General features: G+C 38.2%; 1 protein-coding gene across 1 annotated transcript; it reads right to left on the bottom strand.

Annotated features, from left to right (window-relative positions):
• Positions 1-449: 449 nt before the first annotated feature.
• STRAP (serine/threonine kinase receptor associated protein) lies at positions 450-18,288 on the bottom strand. Its single transcript, XM_006084291.2, has 10 exons — positions 17,849-18,288; positions 16,972-17,107; positions 10,378-10,459; positions 9,737-9,809; positions 8,792-8,888; positions 7,797-7,934; positions 4,693-4,829; positions 2,302-2,451; positions 1,692-1,757; positions 450-1,016 (listed from the first exon to the last, which is right to left on the bottom strand). The coding sequence occupies exons 1-10, from the start codon at positions 17,958-17,960 to the stop codon at positions 955-957; spliced, it is 1,053 nt and encodes a 350-aa protein (XP_006084353.1). The 5' UTR covers positions 17,961-18,288; the 3' UTR covers positions 450-954.
• Between the last annotated feature and the right edge of the window lie 713 nt (positions 18,289-19,001).

The raw sequence follows: 19,001 nt of genomic DNA, 5'->3' as shown, positions 1-19,001 counted from the left end.
AATCTAAAGAATAAAGTAAAATAAACATTGCAGATCTACAATTATCCCAATTTTATAAAACCTTTTCTATCTAGGTCTATATGCACACAAGGATGCACTATTGTGTATTAATATTCACTGAATTTCAATAGATTTTCGGGATGGTGGAATTTTGTGTGTTTTTTTGCTATCTTTCTGCTAATTCTTAATTGTTTCTCTCATAACCATGAATCATTTAAATAAGTTATTATTCTGAAAGTTAGTTTTTAAGGCAGTTCAAGCGTTTCCAAGAAGGTGGTAAGTGTAACATGAGAAAATTTCAAAAATTCAGTAAAGTAATTGAATCTCAAAATAGGGAAACAATGTTTACTACAGATTCTTTAATCAGATTATTTTGATACAGTTGTGATATAGGTAATTTCCTTTTACAAAACTCAAATCTATCAATTTTCCCCAAGAAACAAACATTGTTTTGTTTTAGAGGCATTTTATTTAGACAACTAAAAACAATTAGATGTTCAGAAGCAGTGTACAATGAATGAGAAATCAAGCCAGTTACTTTATCATGAATTCCCCCTCTTCTTTACAATGAAAGACAAAAAGAAAAGGCTTCCTGCTTTAGGGAAAAGTCAGAAAAATAGGCCAATATATTTTTCTTCTCCGTAATAACATAAACAGCTACAATAAATCTAACTGTAATAAGAGAAATTGGACGTTGGCTTGTACATATTCATTGAAAAGACAACAGGCCATCGAATTACAAGAGCATAACGCCACCTGCCTTCACCTGATACTCTTGCATGTTCACTTACAGGTGACACCAAGTTTGTTAGTTCCACACTGGAGCTAATTCATATTCCTCATAATTTACTGCTCCATGTTTGTCTGACGTAGAGACCAACTCTGGAAGGCTGATGCTTTTCTCTGCTTGTCTTAGTCTGTAGTTGTATACTGTTTGAGGCATATGCATGATACTCAGGCCTTCACTTCAGGAGTTGAACTATAGATGGAATCTGAATTCTCTGAAGCAATTTCTTCTACAATTACAAAACAAAACAAAACAATCACATTAGTTAACTTTATAAAGAAAAGAAGCAAATCTACATTTCTGTGCAATGAAGGAGTTACAAAGTTTCTTTTAGTGTTCTGGTGAAGGGAAGCAAAAGAGAGAAAATGCATATGCCATTAATGACTAAACTCATGCCATTGATAAAGCAATGAGGAAGAATTCATGTGTTTTCCCCTTAACTCTTTTACTCCATAACTTTACCTCTAAGGGGCCCCTCTCCTCAGCTAAATTGTCAATGAGTGTGTCATATCTCTGAAAGATCTAACTCCTTTATTTATTTGAACTCCACAGAATATGATATAATAAGGGCATATACAATTTGCAATTCTAGATTTGGTAAAGAACACTTAGTATTTAATAAGCACTTAATCAATGTTAAATACAATTACAACTGTAACAATTTACTTATTTATCTTAGCATCTGCCTCCTGAGTTCAACTTTTAAGTTCAATAAAAGTAACCACATCAGTGTCTCCATAGTACATCCCTGTGCCTACTAGGGATGTACTAGTATGTATTTAAATATTTGTTTTATAAATGTGTATACTAGATACATATTTCAATATGTTCATATTTCATAAATTTCCTTTTGTCCCTAAGTAAAACTCACATAAACACTTCAAGTTAATTCATTAGTATTTACCTAGCTCCTCTTCCGTTGTCTCTGGAAAACTGATCTTTGGCTTTGCCAGCTCACCACTGTCTTCTTCTATAAAAGAAAAGCAATAATGATGATGTGAATTACAATATTACCAGTAATAGAAAGTATCTAATATGCAGGAAGAGTAAGCCAAGACTATTCCAAACAATGAGATACAAAACATAATAGGAACAACAAATTCCTTAGTAATTGTAATAGTATGTCTTCCCTCAAAAATTATGTTGGGACCAAAAACTAAGTATTTTGATTAAAAAACATGTCTACTTTATTAGTAAGGAACAGGGAGTAATGCCACTCAGAGATTAAATATAGTTACTTACAAACTTCTTATATTGCTCTCTAACAAATTTTGAATTAGGTCGATTCCATTCACCAAATTACCCAGTGTACAAATTCAGAAATAGAATATACAACAAAAAAATTTAAACAAACAAGAGAACACAGTAGTCAATTTATAATCACAGGCTTCTCTTTGCTTAAACCATGTTATATACTTTAAAATCTATAAAACACAGAAACATTGAAATAAAATGATTAAAAATGACACAAAATCATAAAGTTTAATGTGATAGCACTGAATACAAGTTCTTACCAGGAAGCACACATTTCCAAAGGCCATATGTTTTTCCTACTACAGTTTGCCATAGTCTCAAAGTTCCATCTTCAGAACCACTGGCATAGAGTTCTCCATCAGGACTAAATCTCACGCAGTGAATAGGACCAAAGTGTCCCTTGTAGGATTCTGAAAGAGGAGAAGGGCTATTAGATAATTTAATAAATATAGGTTAGGTATTGATACTTAAGAAAATACTGTCTAAATTATTGGGAAGATATGAAATTCATAAGAAATACAAAGAACTATACTTAATTAAAAACGATTCTCATTACCAAATGGTTTATCATTTCTACCATTTATCCGTAAGATTATCCCTTTCCAATTCTAGCACACATTCTAGTTTCAGATGGTCTCTCCCTCTAAAATAAAAATAAGGCTTTGTGTCCCAATAGAGATGAAGAAAGGGAGTAAATGAAAACCTCCCTAAATTTTACAGAAAGTAAATCTAAAGTCTATCAATTCAATCCCATATCCTAAACTCACTGCCTCTTTACCAGAGAACCAATTCTTAATTATGACTACAGAGAGCCACTAGATGGAGCTCTTTGACACACTCACACTTTGTCTTAATTTCCTACCAGACTATGTAGAGTCCACTAGTCCTTCTGTCACAGAACACTGAAATACAGGATCAATACTGATCCTTACATATTTTTTTTTAAAATATATTTTATTGATTTTTTACAGAGAGGAAGGGAGAGAGATAGAGAGTTAGAAACATCGATGAAAGAGAAACATCGATCAGCTGCCTCCTGCACACTCCCCACTGGGGATGTGCCCGCAACCCAGGTACATGCCCCTGACCGGAATCGAACCTGGGACCTTTCAGTCCGCAGGCCGACGCTCTATCCACTGAGCCAAACCGGTCTTGGCAGATCCTTACATATTTTAATCTATAAAATTTAATGAGAAAATGTACATATTAGTAGTGGTGGTGATCTGTTTAAGTCATATCCTTACTTATGAACTTTTCTCATTTACTTTCCAATGCCTCATCACCTTATTAGTTTTCAAAGCTCTTTGCTAGACCAATGTTCCGAATGTCTCCATATCCACTTAGCTCAAGGACTCTCAAGCACCATCTTCCCCCATCTCTGTCCTATCAGAGAGTATCATGAGAGGATTTATCAAGAGTAAAAATTTTATCATGAGAATGAAAAGAATAAGAGGTTTGGAATGAGAATGGCTGGGCCCAAGATCTGTTTGTTATTCACTACTAGAGGCCCAGTGGGCGAAATCGCACAGGACCCCAGACCCGTCACACTGTGAGACCCATCAATGCACCTCCTGGTGACCGGTCATTTGGTCATTATGGAGTTACGGCCACTGGCCTTTTATAATATAGATGATCTCAAATATCAGGCAAATAATTTTTCTTTTCTGAAAGAGAATAATACATGTGGCCAAAACATTCTAAAACTTTGAAAAGTGACAATAAAAATAAAAAACTCTTACTTAAAAGTCACTTATATTCAAGTAATAAAGGGTGAACCCTAAGAAATTAAAGTAGATTCTATATGGTCCATCTGCCAAGGTTCCACTTATCCAACCCAAATTTATCAGCTTTCCCAAAGAAACAAAACGTAAAATTGTCTTTTGTTCTTTGTGTATCATACAACCAAGCTTAGTTCACTGGGTGGTAAAGCAGGATAGCTAGAAACAAAGTGGCAACTTACAGACAAAAAAAAAAAGTATAAAAACTAAAACTATTTGGGATGGCTAAAGTAGATTTTGAGAACCATACTATAAAATACCTAGTCCGTCAGATAAATGTAAAGTTAGGATGAGCATTAACTTCAAACTAATCCTACATGTCTTTCCCTTTTCTTTATTAAGGAGTATTATGAAAATGGAAGCAAAGTAAAGACTCCAAAAATAAATAAATACCAAAGTACCCCTCCTTCCAATTCAGATTCCTAAGATTTCCCAATAATGAGCTATAGTTGTCTCCCCCTCCCCCGGCCCCCACTATTCACTATAGAGCCTTAGGGATTCCTATGTTGGTAAAGAGAGGCAGAGCTAGGTAGATGGAGCCACATACATACATTATACCTCAGGAAGAACTCTCCTTGCATCTGTTTAATACAACTTTGACATAAGATTGCCCCCTTTCAATAAATATACTGTACTATTGTATACAATGTCAGAGAATGGTGAACTTAAAAGGAAAAGGTAGAGTTCAGCATACTTTATTTACAGTTCTACAAGCACTTCTACCCACAATGAATTAACAATCCTTTACTTTTTTACTTGGAAGCCACAAGCTTTGGTTAGCTGAAAAAATTTGCTGCGTTGTTCATCAATGAAACCTAAAATTTGATAAAGGTAACTACATCTTTTTATGGGAGTAAAAAGAGGACAACTCACCTAATTCTTCGCCACTATTATAATCATACTTATAAAGTTTAAAGTCTTCACCACCTGCAACAAGAAATTCTTTTTCAGGATGAAGAGATGCAGAATTGATGGTTGCAGGAGTTTCAAAGGATTTAATTAGCTCCAAACTGGGGGAAAATTGAAATAATAAAGACTTATAAATTTTGAGTATTGCATAAGTCATACAAGGAAATAATTAGTTACATTTAACTGGCCCTAAATTCTGAAACCCAAGGAACAAGTAAATATTCATTTAGTCAAATACAGTGATGCTAAAAGCAAACAAAAAAACCTCTAAATAATATTAGCAAAAAGTTCAGAAGGTTACTATGCCCAAGGGGAGTTCGTCCCAGAATACAAAGACATTTCAGTAGAGGAATATCCACATTTTATGCATTCCTGGAAATGTGTGCTGGCTATTAAAACAGTATGTCTAATGTACTGGAATTTTTTGCTTTGAAAAAAATGAATTCTGTATTTTTTTATTTTCCCATGACAAACATACATTATCTTTGTAACAGAAAAAGTTTTTTACAGTAGGTAATTACATTAATGGGTTATGTATACATTACGTATTCTTAACTGCTGAGAATTTATAAAGCTTCAGTAACAGGATAAACCTACAATCCCATCCTCCTATATAATAAAAGGCTAATATGCAAATAGACTGAACGGTGGAACAACTGAACCGGTTGCTATGACATGCGCTGACCACCAGGGGGCATGTGCGGAACATGGCGGGCGTAGACCGCGGTGGGATGGTGGAACAGGTGAGTGGGGGTGCCAGACCAAGGCAGGGAGCTGGTCGCTGTCATCAGGGCGAGCCTCTGGTGGTTACTGAAAATTCTTTGCTCCCACGCGCCGTGGTCCCGCCAGGCGCTCGCACCCGCTGCCCGGTGCTGGTCCCAATTGCTCAGCACCATCAGCAGGTGCTGCTGCCAGCCCCGATTGCCCCTGAGGGCTCTCTACCTCCCCCTGCTCCTGAGGGGCGATCGGGGTAGCAACCGTAGCTCGCACCAGCTGACGGCACCGGCTCCACTCTCACCACTACTGGCGCCGGCCCCAATTCCTCTGTGCCGTCAGTGGTGCAAGCAGGGCTGGCGCTGTCAGCACATGGGAGCAGCAATGGCAGGAGTGGGGCTGCCAGCAGACAGTGGACTGGGGGCACAATAGGAGGGGCTGGGCAGAGGCGCAGAGGATGGGCCGAGACCTGCCCCTGTGCCTACCGCAGCCTTGCGGCCCACAGTTCCTTTCAAGGTGCACGAATTCGTGCACTGGGCCCCTAGTAAAATATAAAACTGCTAAAATTGGCTCAGTTTTTATTATCAGGCAATAAAAGAATAACTAAACTTGAGGCTATAGCTATATAATAAAAATCAATGCATAAAACAGCTTTGCCTGAATATAAATGAGTTTCAACATTGGCTCTTTTCCAGTTCAACCTTAAAATTCCTGAAAGGCCTCCAATAGAAAACATCAGTGCATTCCAGCTCCTAAATGCTACCATCCTATTCCACGATGACACTTCAAAGCATGAAAAGTAAAGTTAGTCATGATGTAGATGGTATCACTGAATAGAACTTTCTGGTTCAAATGTTAGAATATTCAATAGGCCAGCAAAACCTCTGCCACCAACATGCAACTAGGCAATAGTCTATAGCAGGACTACATTTAGCCCAAATCCAGAAGTGACTAATTAACATAGTTGTGCAATTTAATGGCTCTGGGCAATAGCACTCTATTTTTATCAATTCACTGTGTTATTGAACTCCTTTATATTCTTAATTGCTCTCTTCCATTTTCACTACCTTCTCTTTCCTTCTGTCATTCAGTGAAGCTTAGCTTTGCAAGTGGTCCTTTTGACAAAGTTTAGGACTGCTGATCAGAGTATAATGTAGTAAAATCTTTATGGAAATCAATTAAATAACATGTATACTAAAAACTTTAAATTCCTACTCTTTGTACTCTACTTATAGAATTCTATTGTAAGGAAACACTCAGATGCACCATAATAGTCACTGCAGTTTCAAGTACGGAAAATGACACATAATTTAGTACAACCTACAATGCAATATACCTAGTAAAAAGGTTTTCCAAGAATTTCTAATGGCTAAGAATATTTTAAAATAAAAAATAAAAATCACACTCATTAGGGTTCCAGCAAAGTGGGGGGTGGGGGGGAGAAAAGGACCCCACAAATATACATATATAAAAATACAGCTACCATTAACATTCTAGAATCTATGGGTAAATTTTTTAAAATCGTATTTTCCAAATTTTCAACAAGAACATTTACTATATTTACAGTCACAACAATTAAGTCTGTTAAAAAAAAATCATTAGATCTACATATACTTGGAAATGGGGGGGGGGGGTCACTATTTTTCCAAAATTTTAAAGTGAAAAATAGGAGAATCAAGATCATAGTGGTTTTATATAATAATGAACAACATTAAGTATAGCACCAGCCCAGTTATCCTTTAATTTGACTAACTTCTTTGATTAAAGTATACCATATTCTTTAAAAATACATTATTAATGGTATGGAAACATTTCCCTCCATATTATATAGCAGCAGTTTTCAACTTTCTATGCCACAGAAGTTTAAAAACATACAGTACCTGACTATTTAGCCAAGGTCACTGACCTCTTTTCCCTTAGATCAGTGGTTCTCAACCTTGGTTGCACATTATAATCAACTGGGAATCTTTTTAAAATCCTGATTTCTGGGCCTCATTCCGGAGGATGAGAACCACTGCCTTAGATTGTTAAGAAAAAACAAACAAAACAAACAAACAAATAAAAAGAAAAAAAAGACAGCAGCCAACACAATAGCTGTCCAGTGTAAATGAATCAAACGTATACCTTTTTTTTTTGTCTGATTGGTAAAAATACATATTTTTGGTGTGCCACAGAATTTTAGTTATTAGATTATGTGTGCCACAAGAGGAAAAGGGTTGCAATCACTGTTTATAGTATAGGCCAAAATTTGCCTTTTAATAAGTTAACCTTTTCATATATACCTTCTAATATTTAAGTACTCTAGGTTGTCCTTTGTTAGTAAAAAAGAAAATGAAGGTATTTCTTGGACATACCTTACTGCACTATGAAAAGCAATAGATCGTCCATAAGTTATTACCAAGATCTCTCCCTCAGGAATATATTCCATACTGCTAACAGACATATTAAAACTTAGAGATTTCACTTCTGTCATAGTGGCGTGATCCCAAAGGCTGCAAGAAAGAAAGGAAAATGTGATTTACTTATTTAAGAAAAAAGTTTAAATCCTAATTACACCTGAAGATTAACCAATAATCACAACTGTAAAACAACCTCCATTCCAACTCATAAATTATAGATGATACACAGAGAAGTTTTGGTTCCAATAATAGATCAAATTATTTGGCAGTCTGTTGGTAAAGCCAACTTTCATATTTAAACACATTTCCCAAACAATTTAGCAAAACCATGCAGTTAAGATACATAGGTCCCAATCTAATTAACTTCAGTGGTGCTCTAAATAATGGTTCTTACATTTTTGTGACTTTAATAATGGCTCTTACTTTCCACAGAAAACTACATCAGGTGTCAGCACAAAGAATTGTGTATAGAATTTCAGGGGTTTCACAGACCCCGTATAGCCAGCCTGTCTCTGACCCAGGTTAAAAGAACCTGCCTATAAATGTGTAGTTTTAGTTAAGTGTCTTGTGAATTCTGCTGTTTATAATAGTAAATGGAGAGCTCCAGAAGAATGAGACCTATACACTGTGGAAGTTTTAATGTTCAGAGATAATTCTTCCTACATAATAGTTATAAAAAATATTTTAAATATTAAGTTCTACGGTCAAATATTTTTCTCCTTTTTTAAAATTTTTATTTATGGATTTTAGAGAACGGGATGGAGGGAGGGAGACAACACTGATTTGTTGTTCCACTTAGCTATGCATTCATTGGTTGATTCTTGTATGTGCCCTAACCAGGGATCAAACCCAAAACCTTGGCATATCAAGACGACACTCTACGGAGCTACCCAGCCAGGGAAAGGTCAAATACTTTTCAAATTTAAAATTATTCAAGAAAAATTACTCACCGAACAGTTTTATCATCAGCTGAAAGAATCTGTTTATCCTCACTGCACCATAGAGCCTTTTTAATTCCAGAGGTATGACCACTGATTTCCTTAGGTTCTTAAGGTGAAACAATTTAAAATACATTTGTTAACATTTAATCTCTAAAACTCAGCATTGGAACAATTCAATATGTAAAAAGGAAAGAAAAAAACGTATTTTAAATTAGACTGCAACTTTATAAAGCCCAGCACAATTCAAACTTGCCGTCGACTTAGAATCCAATTAATTTTTCTATATTGGAACAAAAAATTTTTCTGCATGACAAGGAATCCAAGAACTATGATTCTTGTAGCAAAAGTAAATACAACACACCCTCCAGGCTATTTTTCTGCTTTCAAAAGTGTTATCTATACTTATAATAGGGTAATATGCAAATTAGTGACCCATCAGCAGGAGGGCGGGGCAGCCAGTGGAGGCAAGCTGCAGTGAGCACTAGCCCTGCATAAAAGAATAACTAATGTGGCACAATTTAATAAGAATATGGACCAAGGAACAAGACAACCTAAACATATTCTGGTACTATCACTAATCATGGACTCCTCATCCAAGCCAGTCAGTAGTAACAGGAATAAAAAAAATACGAGGGTTAAGGAATATAGAGGCTGGAAGAGAAAAGGCTAACAACAAAAAAATGCAGTATTCCCAAGAATACAGGGTGGGGCAAAAGTAGGTTTACAGTTGAGTATGCATTACACAGTAAGTCAATATTTAAAAATATAGCTGTACAGAAAAAAGGACTGGAAGACTATGAACCAAAAACTAAAGATATTAACAGTGATTAATGGATAATGGATTGTTTTCATTTTTTCCCACATCTGAGTACTGAACATGAACATGAATTACTCAGGAAAAGTCATTTAAATTAAAAGGAAATAAAACCATAAACACATATAAATTATGCTTACCTGCTTCAGGTTTGTTCAAGTCATATATGCGTAAGAGTTTATCTTGTCCCGCGGTTAACAAGTAATTACTATCCTGGAAACACAAACAAGTAATATGTTACTAGATTAACCTTTTTAATGGTTGTATCTCTTTGAAACTTTTTCAACACCAAATAAAATCCAAGCAAAACTCACAGATGTCAAAAAGAGATGCAACACAGGCCAAATACTTCTGAGAAAATACTGTAGAGCATTTATCTTTTTCATAATGCCAAAGCCCTTTAAACTTCATAGTCCAAACGTGCTACACCACCTATCACATAAATTTGCCCAATCTGGCCTGATCCTGCTCCCCACCCTCCTGAGTAGCAGTTCTTCGATGATCTCAAATTTATCCTTTCCCTTCTGCAAGTAATTGGGAAACATTATCTGCGTATTTTAGATGTCTGCTGCTATTGATGCAGGATTGATAAAAGAGTGTCAGGGAATTTTAAAAGCCTCATATCATAAAAAAGGAATTAATTTGTATAGCTTAACCTACAATCAAATAAAATATATAAAATATATGCCGATATACACAAAATACTCCCCCCCAAAACCAAATACAAACCAAATATATAAATAGAAATTTAACTCCTTAAAAAAACTCCATTTTCTAATACCTGTGTAAAATCCACAGACTTGACAATGTGTTTATGAGCCAGGGTCATCAATTCATCTCCTGAGACAGCATCCCACACTTTGCTAAAAATGGAAAGTAAAATTAAAAATAAATATAATAAATTGCCAAATAATTTAGATATTTGAAATGTTACATAAATACACTATAAATCTCCATTATTTCTACTATTCCACCATTGCTATAGTTCATTTGATAACATATTTAAATGAGTCTAAGGGAAAAGAAATTTCTCTGTAAAAGCAATATAACCAATCTAATTCTGACAGTAAACAATATCTATGAATTTAAGTAAATGAGATCCATGAACCAACACATTCTTACTTTTATTTTAGCCTATAGCCATATTTTAGCAAGACTGCAAAACATTTTAACCAATTTTTAGTTTCAACTTTCCAATTTTTCCTCTATTCTCTACTCTCATGTATATGCAAAACAAAAACTGACAATAAGAAATCCTTTAAAAATGTACCGGAGAATAAACAACCCTGATACAAGTTACGTAAAATTTTAAGTCAACACAATAGAAAATATTTTCCCTACCTCTTCCTCCAAGTTGACTCTTAAATTCTCAAATTCAAGTCCAATTAACTTCCTCCCAAAGTACCAGCCTTTGCTCTATGTAATACTAACATTCAGGATTATTAATCTCAACTGTATGTTTCCCTGACCCATCCCAACCAAAAACATATGTGGTTGTGTCTATAAAGATATATTATGTCTGTGTATGTCAGGAGGTAATAGTTATATAATACTTTACAAATACGCTGTACGGGATTCCCCCCAAATAAAAATGCTTAAACTTTGCATATGGAGAAGAGAGAACATTTATTTATTTATTTTTAAAATATATTTTATTGATTTCTTACAGAGAGGAAGGGAGAGGGACAGAGAGCTAGAAACATTGGTGAGAGAGAAACATGGATCAGCTGCCTCCTGCACACTCCCCACTGGGTATGTGCCCGCAACCAAGGTACATGCCCTTGACCGGAATCGAACCTGGGACCCTTGGTCCGCAGGTCGACGCTCTATCCACTGAGCCAAACCGGTTAGGGCTAGGGAAGAGAACTTTTAAAAGTGAACAGTTATGCTCAATAAAGGTTTCCATTTTAATGTAACTGACATTTATTTTCAGGAATAAAGTGGAAAGTAAACAGTAGAGAAGAAAGAAAGGGATATCTTTCCTTCATTTACTCAATAAATACCCAATAAATATATCCAGTTTTATATTTTATGTCATTCTAGACTTAGTGCTAGGGCACAGGGTGAAAAGAAATCCCAAAGAAAGTTCTTGCCTTAGAAGAGCTATAGCTGAGGAGAAAAAGATCCATTAAGCAAATATAATTAAAATACAAACATATGTGGCTATAGAAACAGAAAAAACACACTACTAACTACACCAGAAAGTCTGGAAAATCTAAGCAGTGGAAGTCAATAGTCTTAAAGAGCAAGCAGAAATACACTATGAACAAAAAACAGGGTATTGTAGACAAGCATTAACAGTATGTATAAAGGTAAAAAAAACCACGAATGACCATCTAACAGTAATTATTACTAATCCTATATAATACAAGCCTAATATGCTAAGTGTCTGGTCATCCGTTCAACCAATCAAAGCATACTATGCTAATTATATGCTAAAGCAGCTCAACCGCTCGCTATGATGTGCACTGACCACCAGGGGGCAGACACTCCCACTGGTAGGTTAGCTTACTGCTGGCAGCTGGCCAACCTCTTGCGTCCCTCCCCGGCCCCGATCCTGGCCTGTGCCCTCTCGAAATCCAGGACCCCTCGGGGGATGTCGGAGAGCCCGATCCTGCAGGCCAGGCCGAGGGACCACACTGGTGCACGAATTTGTGCACTGGGCCTCTAGTGATATAATATAAATCTTGCCTATTACATAATTGAGCCATGAGTGGCTAAATAAATATATTCTGAGAGAAATAAAGTCAACTATGAGTAGTACTAAACTCTCAAGTATTCATTTCTGTTTGCAAAGGAAACCCGCTCTAATCTCTCTGATTTCCAATTCAAATCTGGCCCAAACCTACTTTTCCCAACTTCATTTTGTATTATTTACTGGTACCTAGTCATACCAGATTATAAACCATTTCTCAAACAAGCCATGTATTTTCTTCCTATGTCTTTATTGAAATTGTTCTCAGCTATCCAAAGTTCTACTCATCCTCAGGGCTCATTTCAAATGTTATCATTTTATGAAACCTTCCATTTATCTCATCTCCAGGAATCATTCCTTTCTTTTCTTTCTGATTATACTGATTATGTGTTTAATTCTGCTTTGCTTTTATTTTTAGCACATGTTTACTTTTAATCCCAAAGAAATCAGGGATAAGATTTCACCAAGATTAGGATTCCAGACTGTTGTGATGACAGAGGTGCCAGACGTGAAAACACAACCATATCTGAAATTTCTATCCTAGTGATTCACATGATGCCAAGTCTCAAAAAAACTCTGGGCAACAGCCTTTGAAATACTAATTTTAAGTATATTCAAAATCTTCAAAACCTCCTTAAAATCTTAAGATTCTTTTTAAATCATGTCCACTCACTTGTGAAAAGAACTGACATGAGCAAAGCAGTAAGGGCGGTGGAGGGGGGGTGTGAGGCAATGTACCTTTTTCCTCCCGTTTATAAGCTACTAAAATTGAGGATGACAGTCTGACAGAGCATGTTTTTATCACTTGCACTAACTTTGGAATATTTCCATTATTTACAGTAAAAGTTGTAAAAAGGACTTAGAGTCCTCAAAAGAAACTGGAATAAACTAAATATATTTTTCAATCTCCAGGCAAGAAACCGGTATTAACTAGCTGGCTGCAGAACACAAATCAAGACAATGAAGCATCAGCACCAATATCCTTTTTTTATCAGCTGATTTTATGCACAACTCATGAAGTACTTATCATCTTCCTAAAGTCCTGATACTTCTTATATCCCTAGTTTCTTGCACATAATAATGAACACCATCTATTCAATATTTTCATATTCTGTGAATGGACTTACCACAAGTCTCAAAAGAGGGGCTACTTACGGTCTTTAAAGCCCGAGCAAAACAAACTATCTGAGGGGAGGAAACTGCCTATCTTAACTTGTTAACCAAGTAGTCAAAAAGAAGATAATACCACCTGATTTATTGGGAACCTTATTCAGAGAAAAATTAAATCTTTCTATTGACTTCTACAAGAAAGAAAAAGTAATCATACACGTTGGTTACTTATAGTATAGATTCCTGGGCCCAACCCCAGGTCTAACTCAAACAATCTATGGAACAGAGCACAGGAATTTTCTCTGCTTTTGGCCCTCTGTCCAGATGACTCTTGACGGGAGGAAAGAGGTGGTGCTAAAACGATCATGACAAGTAATGCTAACATTAGCTTTATGAATTAAAAAAAATATAGAGGACAGTGTTTCAGGGACAGTGCACTCATCACCTGACTTGACTGTCCAAATCACCTCAAGATAACATTCTATGACCCACAGATTTGCCCTGCTGAATATATTTTCTCCACAAGAAACAAGAACAAAATCTACCTCTGGATAAACATGACATTAATGAATTTTCTGAGAAACATAATAATGAGGGGAGGGGAAAAGAACTTCCTAAAAATGGTCTATACTATGATTAATCAGGTAAGTTCAAGGAACTATTCTTTAGCTGGATCAAGTTCCATAATAGCAAAGCCCAGACAAGTCACTAAGAGGAGAATATAGACAATGAATGCACACACTCCCTTACCCCCCAGTGTCTTATGTCCATTAGTTATGGTTATATGGATGCATACAAGTCCTTCGGTTGATCTCTTACTCCCCTCCCTCCTGTCCCCCAACCTTCCCTGGCCTTCCCACTGCAGTTCGACAGTCAGTTTGAGGCAGCTCTGCCACTGTATTTATTATTGTAAGGAACTATTCTTTAGCTGGATCAAGTTCCATAATAGCAAAGCCCAGACAAGTCACTAAGAGGAGAATATAGACAATGAATGCACACACTCCCACACCTCACAGACAGACACATAACAAATGAGGGTAAGACTTAGCTACCATTTATTGAGCACCCACTATGTAGCACACTATACTAGACCTCAGGGATACAACTAGTGATTCTCCCATAACTACTTTGGCCTTACACCCATTTTACAGATACAAAAACCAAAGTTTAAGAAGCATCCCATAATCAAACTGGAAACACAAAGTGCGGCCTGCACATGAACTCAGCTTACATCTTTTCCACTGTATCATGGCACCTGAAAGCTGTAACTGAGGGGAAAAATAGTATTTCTTCTTGATATTTGTATCTACTCAAACTTGTCTGCATGAAACCAAAAGGTTTCATGGCTTTACCCATGTGAGTTACAAAATAACATATGATTTTGGTCTAGTGGGGTTGGTAGCTATCACGGTTACCTTACACAAGCAACACTTACATATAACTATTAGATTTTAGGCAATGCTCTAAATATTAGGGACATATAAACTCATTTAATATTCATAATCGACTTATGAGGTAAGCATTATTACTATTCTCATTTTTATAGATGATGAACTGAGAAAAGGTTAAATAAAGTTCCCAAGTTATTAAATGATGGAGCCAGAATTTTAAGTACAGAATCAAGTTTGTATCAGCATTCATGCTTTTAATACCACTTGTAAATACAGACACAAACTTGAAATGTTAAGAAAGCACAATACCTATCCACAGTCATATCTTCAGATGTGTGATTTTGGTTATTAATGCTCTGAGACCTAAACAAACTGTTCCTCTGGCAGTAAGATAAAATCCTGACTACTCTTTTCATGACTCTCTTAAATATTTCAAGTGCCATTTTTCAAGCCCTTTTCTCTCTCCATTTCAGAGTAATTATCACATGAATAGTAGTATCTATCTAATGCTCTATTTCTTTTCCTGAGGATTGGCATTATAATTTGGCCAAATATACAAGCTGAGATCTTCACAGATTTTATAGAGATGGGCATCTTTCCTAACAAGCTTTTGCACAGGTCTCTTAAAGATCAGAGCAAAATACTGAAGACCATCAAGCAGAAGGTGACTAAGTATTTTGCTCAAGTAATTAATATTGTTAGGGCCAGATAACACAGAATTGAGGTTAACAAAAATGGATCTTTCCAAAACTGCAATTCAAAAGCTTGTCTCTTTTAATGCTAATGTCCGTAGTGTCTAAAATCTTCTTATATTTATAAACTTAATTATGTTTAATTTAAAATAGTTTGAGATACCATTTTACTAAATATTAACTTATCACCACCAGACTAAGACTTAGTTTCAGAAATGACATTTTAAAAATCTACTTGACCAATATCTGAAATCTAGAGTTATTTAATCCCAATTTCCTACCTCTGGTACAAAATCAATGACATTCATTCCAAAGACAATGTTATGTTCCACGATTTAGCCCTGGCCAGTGTGGCTCAGTTGATTGGAGCATCGCCGCGTACACCAAAAGGTGGTCACGGGCCCAATTCTCAGTCAGGGCACACACCCAGGTTTCGGGTTTGATCCCAATCAGGGAGCCTATGGAAGGCAATCAATCGATTGATGTTTTTCATATCTCTCTCTCCCTCTCTCTCTCCTTCCCTTCCTCTCTCTAAAATCAATTAAAAAAAAAAAGAAAGAAAAAGAAGCAGGACCACTTTTACTCTCTAGACTCTTAAGTCTAATAAAATCTATTACAGGCATAATAGCTCTTGACATTGCCTTCATTAATTTAAATATTTAAGTATCTGCTAAGTGACAAACATAGCTATGAACTAGAGATACCAAGATTATGTAAAATATGATACATGCCCAGAGGGGAATGTGGGTCATTGCAAGCCACTCTAACTACATATACAAAAGCCACAGATCAAGATAGGTAAGGTGTATTCTGGCAACAAATAATATAGCTAGACTGTAGCACATATGGTGTGCAGTGCCAGATGATGCTGATGAACTGGGATGAGGCCAGATTTTAAAGTGCCAGCAACTGAAATTTAACCTTTAGGCCAGTGGTTCTGAGGCTGCACATCAGAATCACCTAGAACAACTTCAGGGAAGGAAAAAAAAAAGATGCTGGGCACCCCATCTCCAGAACAAATCAGAATTTCTTGGATACACGCATCTGAATATTTTAAGTGTTCCTCGGGTTATTCTAATGTATATCCAAGGTCATGAACCATTAAAATCGCAGAGGAAAGACAGGAAGATTACTGGGAAGAGAAGTGACATGATGAAATGTGTGCTTAGGAAGACACGTGGCAATGGAAGATTAACAGAGAGAAAGAGAGTAGTGGCAGGGATAGGAACTAAGGCAGTGATAGAAGCCAAGAAGCTCTGTAGTCAGGAGTCCTGCTCGTAGAATCAACCAAGATGAAGAAATCTGGGTGTTAAGGAAAAATCATAAAGAGAAAGACAGGACCAGGGTGGAATTTTGGTGAGAACCAACATCATGTGGTCTATATGGCGCGGAATGAGAACTGCATGAATAACTAAGGTTGGACTTTGATTATTCAGGAACACAACTCGCAGAGTACCTCCGAAACTGGGCATTTTGGCTATACTTACGCTGTGAAATCCGCAGCGGCGGTGGCTGCTTTGGTGGCATCCTTATTCAACGTGGCACCCCAAACGGCACCCTTATGACCCAAAAAAGTTCCAATCCAGTCTCCTGTGTCTCCCTGGCGTAGCATAGGTTTACCGTCTAAAAAAATATTTAAGAAGATGTGTGATTTAGAGGTTTAGGTTATTTTAAACCTTAGATTCAAACATAAAATGATCATGTTCAACAACAAAGTGGAAAACTGCGTCTGCTCTCTACCCATTCTCTCCCACTGAGGTCACTAAGGAAAGCCCAGAAATAAGTTAGCTTCTAGTTAACTACAGGGCGGGGCGAAGGTAGGTTTACAGCTGGTATAGAAAACAACGATACAATCATTAACAACAGTGCAAAAATAAGCTGCGTCTCGTGCACTCAACAACTGTATATACGCAGGGTAACTAAGTAACTCATTACCCTAAAAACTGAGCTCTCTGGGAAGCATTCGTAACTCGGTAAGAGAATACCGATCCGCATCAAAATCTAGAACCGAGTCGCATTCTGGATAAACTTGCTAACTTAAATCTCAGTGTCCGTTTGCAAAATGGGGCTAATGGCACAAGGGAACATCCCATCCAAGGAGGTAATGGGAGGGTCGAGTCTTTGTAAAATAAGGAATGACTGAGTCTGGCCCGTTTTCTCCATTTCCCAAACCTCTGAAAGGTATTGACAGTCCCACTTCTCCAGAAATGGCAATAAAAGTAAAAGGAGACGCCTTCGTTGGAGAAGAGCCGCTCTAGGCTCCAGGGGCGGCCCCCACCTCCCCACGGGCCCCGGGGTGCCGGCTCCGCTCCCGGCCGGCCCGGGCCCAGCCCTCCGGAAACCCGGATCGGGGGCCCCGCTCACCTTTGCACGCGCTGATTAAGAAATAGCCGTACGGCGTGATGCCGCTGAAGGCCAGGTCCACCACGGGCCGCGTGTGGCCGGAGCAGGTGAGCGGAGTCTGCCTCATCGCCATGGCGGCGCGGACCGAGCGAGCCGGACGGGGAGCCGAGGGTCGTCTGGTTCTTTTCTCTCAACCGCAGTGCCTCCGGCTCCGCAAGGCCCCCGCCCTGGCACCGGGAAACGGGCAAAGGAGGCCAATCCGGCAGCCCCGAGGTCAGGAGAGGGTTAGGGCTGGGTCAGGGAGTCAGCGACCGGCGACCGAGCGCCGCCGCGGGAGGGAGAGGGAGGGAGGGAGGAACGTAGGGGAAGGGGAGACCCGGAGAACGCGCAGCCACGACCCACACCGTCCACACCGCCACCGGCCGGAAGTTACGTTCGATGACGCTCCGCGTCCGCCGGAAGTGACCTCTCGGCGGGAAGGCGGGGTGTGCTGGGTAGCCGGGGAGAAAGTGGGACAGCAGCGCGCAGGCGCGAGTCCTGCACACGTGGGGCACGTGATGCTGGCCCCGCGCCGTCTTTGTTTGGCGCTTGGGGGCGCTCTAGCTCTTTGGTGAAGTCCTTGCGGATCTCCGACCACCCCGGAGACATCCTCGCATTATCCGGGGCCGAGTTCGCCAGGTGCCGGGAAGTTGTTCAGCTCCGCCCAGACCCTGTACCTGCGGATCCTGGATCCTGGGGATGACGCACCGAGCAACACAACCGGACTGCGGTCGGTGTCTGAACACACAGGCAGGAAAACCAGAGCTGTGCGCAGTGGCGGTCCAAACCAGCAAAGAGCGTCCAAGAACTTTTTTTTTTTTTTCCAATTTGTATTAACTGTGTAGGTAGCTCCTCTGGCATTGTTTACACAGCGGTTCTCAACCTGTGGGTCGCGACCCCTTTGGGGGTCCAACGACCCTTTCACAGGGGTCGCCCAAGACCGTCGGAAAACATTTATATAATTACATATTGTTTTTGTGATTAATCACTATGCTTTAATTATGTTCAATTTGTAACAATGAAATTGGGGGTCACCACACATGAAGAACTGTATTAAAGGGTCGCGGCATTAGGAAGGTTGAGAACCGAAAGCCCTTAAGAAAAGTAATTTCCCCAGCCACCCCTTCTGTTATGG

This window comes from Myotis lucifugus, unplaced genomic scaffold, assembly GCF_000147115.1.
Source record: "Myotis lucifugus unplaced genomic scaffold, Myoluc2.0 scaffold_10, whole genome shotgun sequence".
Classification (NCBI taxonomy): domain Eukaryota; kingdom Metazoa; phylum Chordata; class Mammalia; order Chiroptera; family Vespertilionidae; genus Myotis; species Myotis lucifugus.
Note: the sequence above shows the minus strand (reverse complement) of the source record. Positions and strands in the feature narration are given on the sequence as shown.

Excerpts from the sequence above, each read along its gene's own strand:
- STRAP (XM_006084291.2), bottom strand. The coding sequence starts at position 17,960 with ATGGCGATGAGGCAGACTCCGCTCACCTGCTCCGGCCACACGCGGCCC. Across the intron at positions 9,810-10,377 it reads AGTCTGTGGATTTTACACAG|GATAGTAATTACTTGTTAAC; the intron begins GTATTAGAAAAT and ends TTGTGTTTCCAG. Across the intron at positions 2,452-4,692 it reads TAATAGTGGCGAAGAATTAG|AATCCTACAAGGGACACTTT; the intron begins GTGAGTTGTCCT and ends CTCCTCTTTCAG.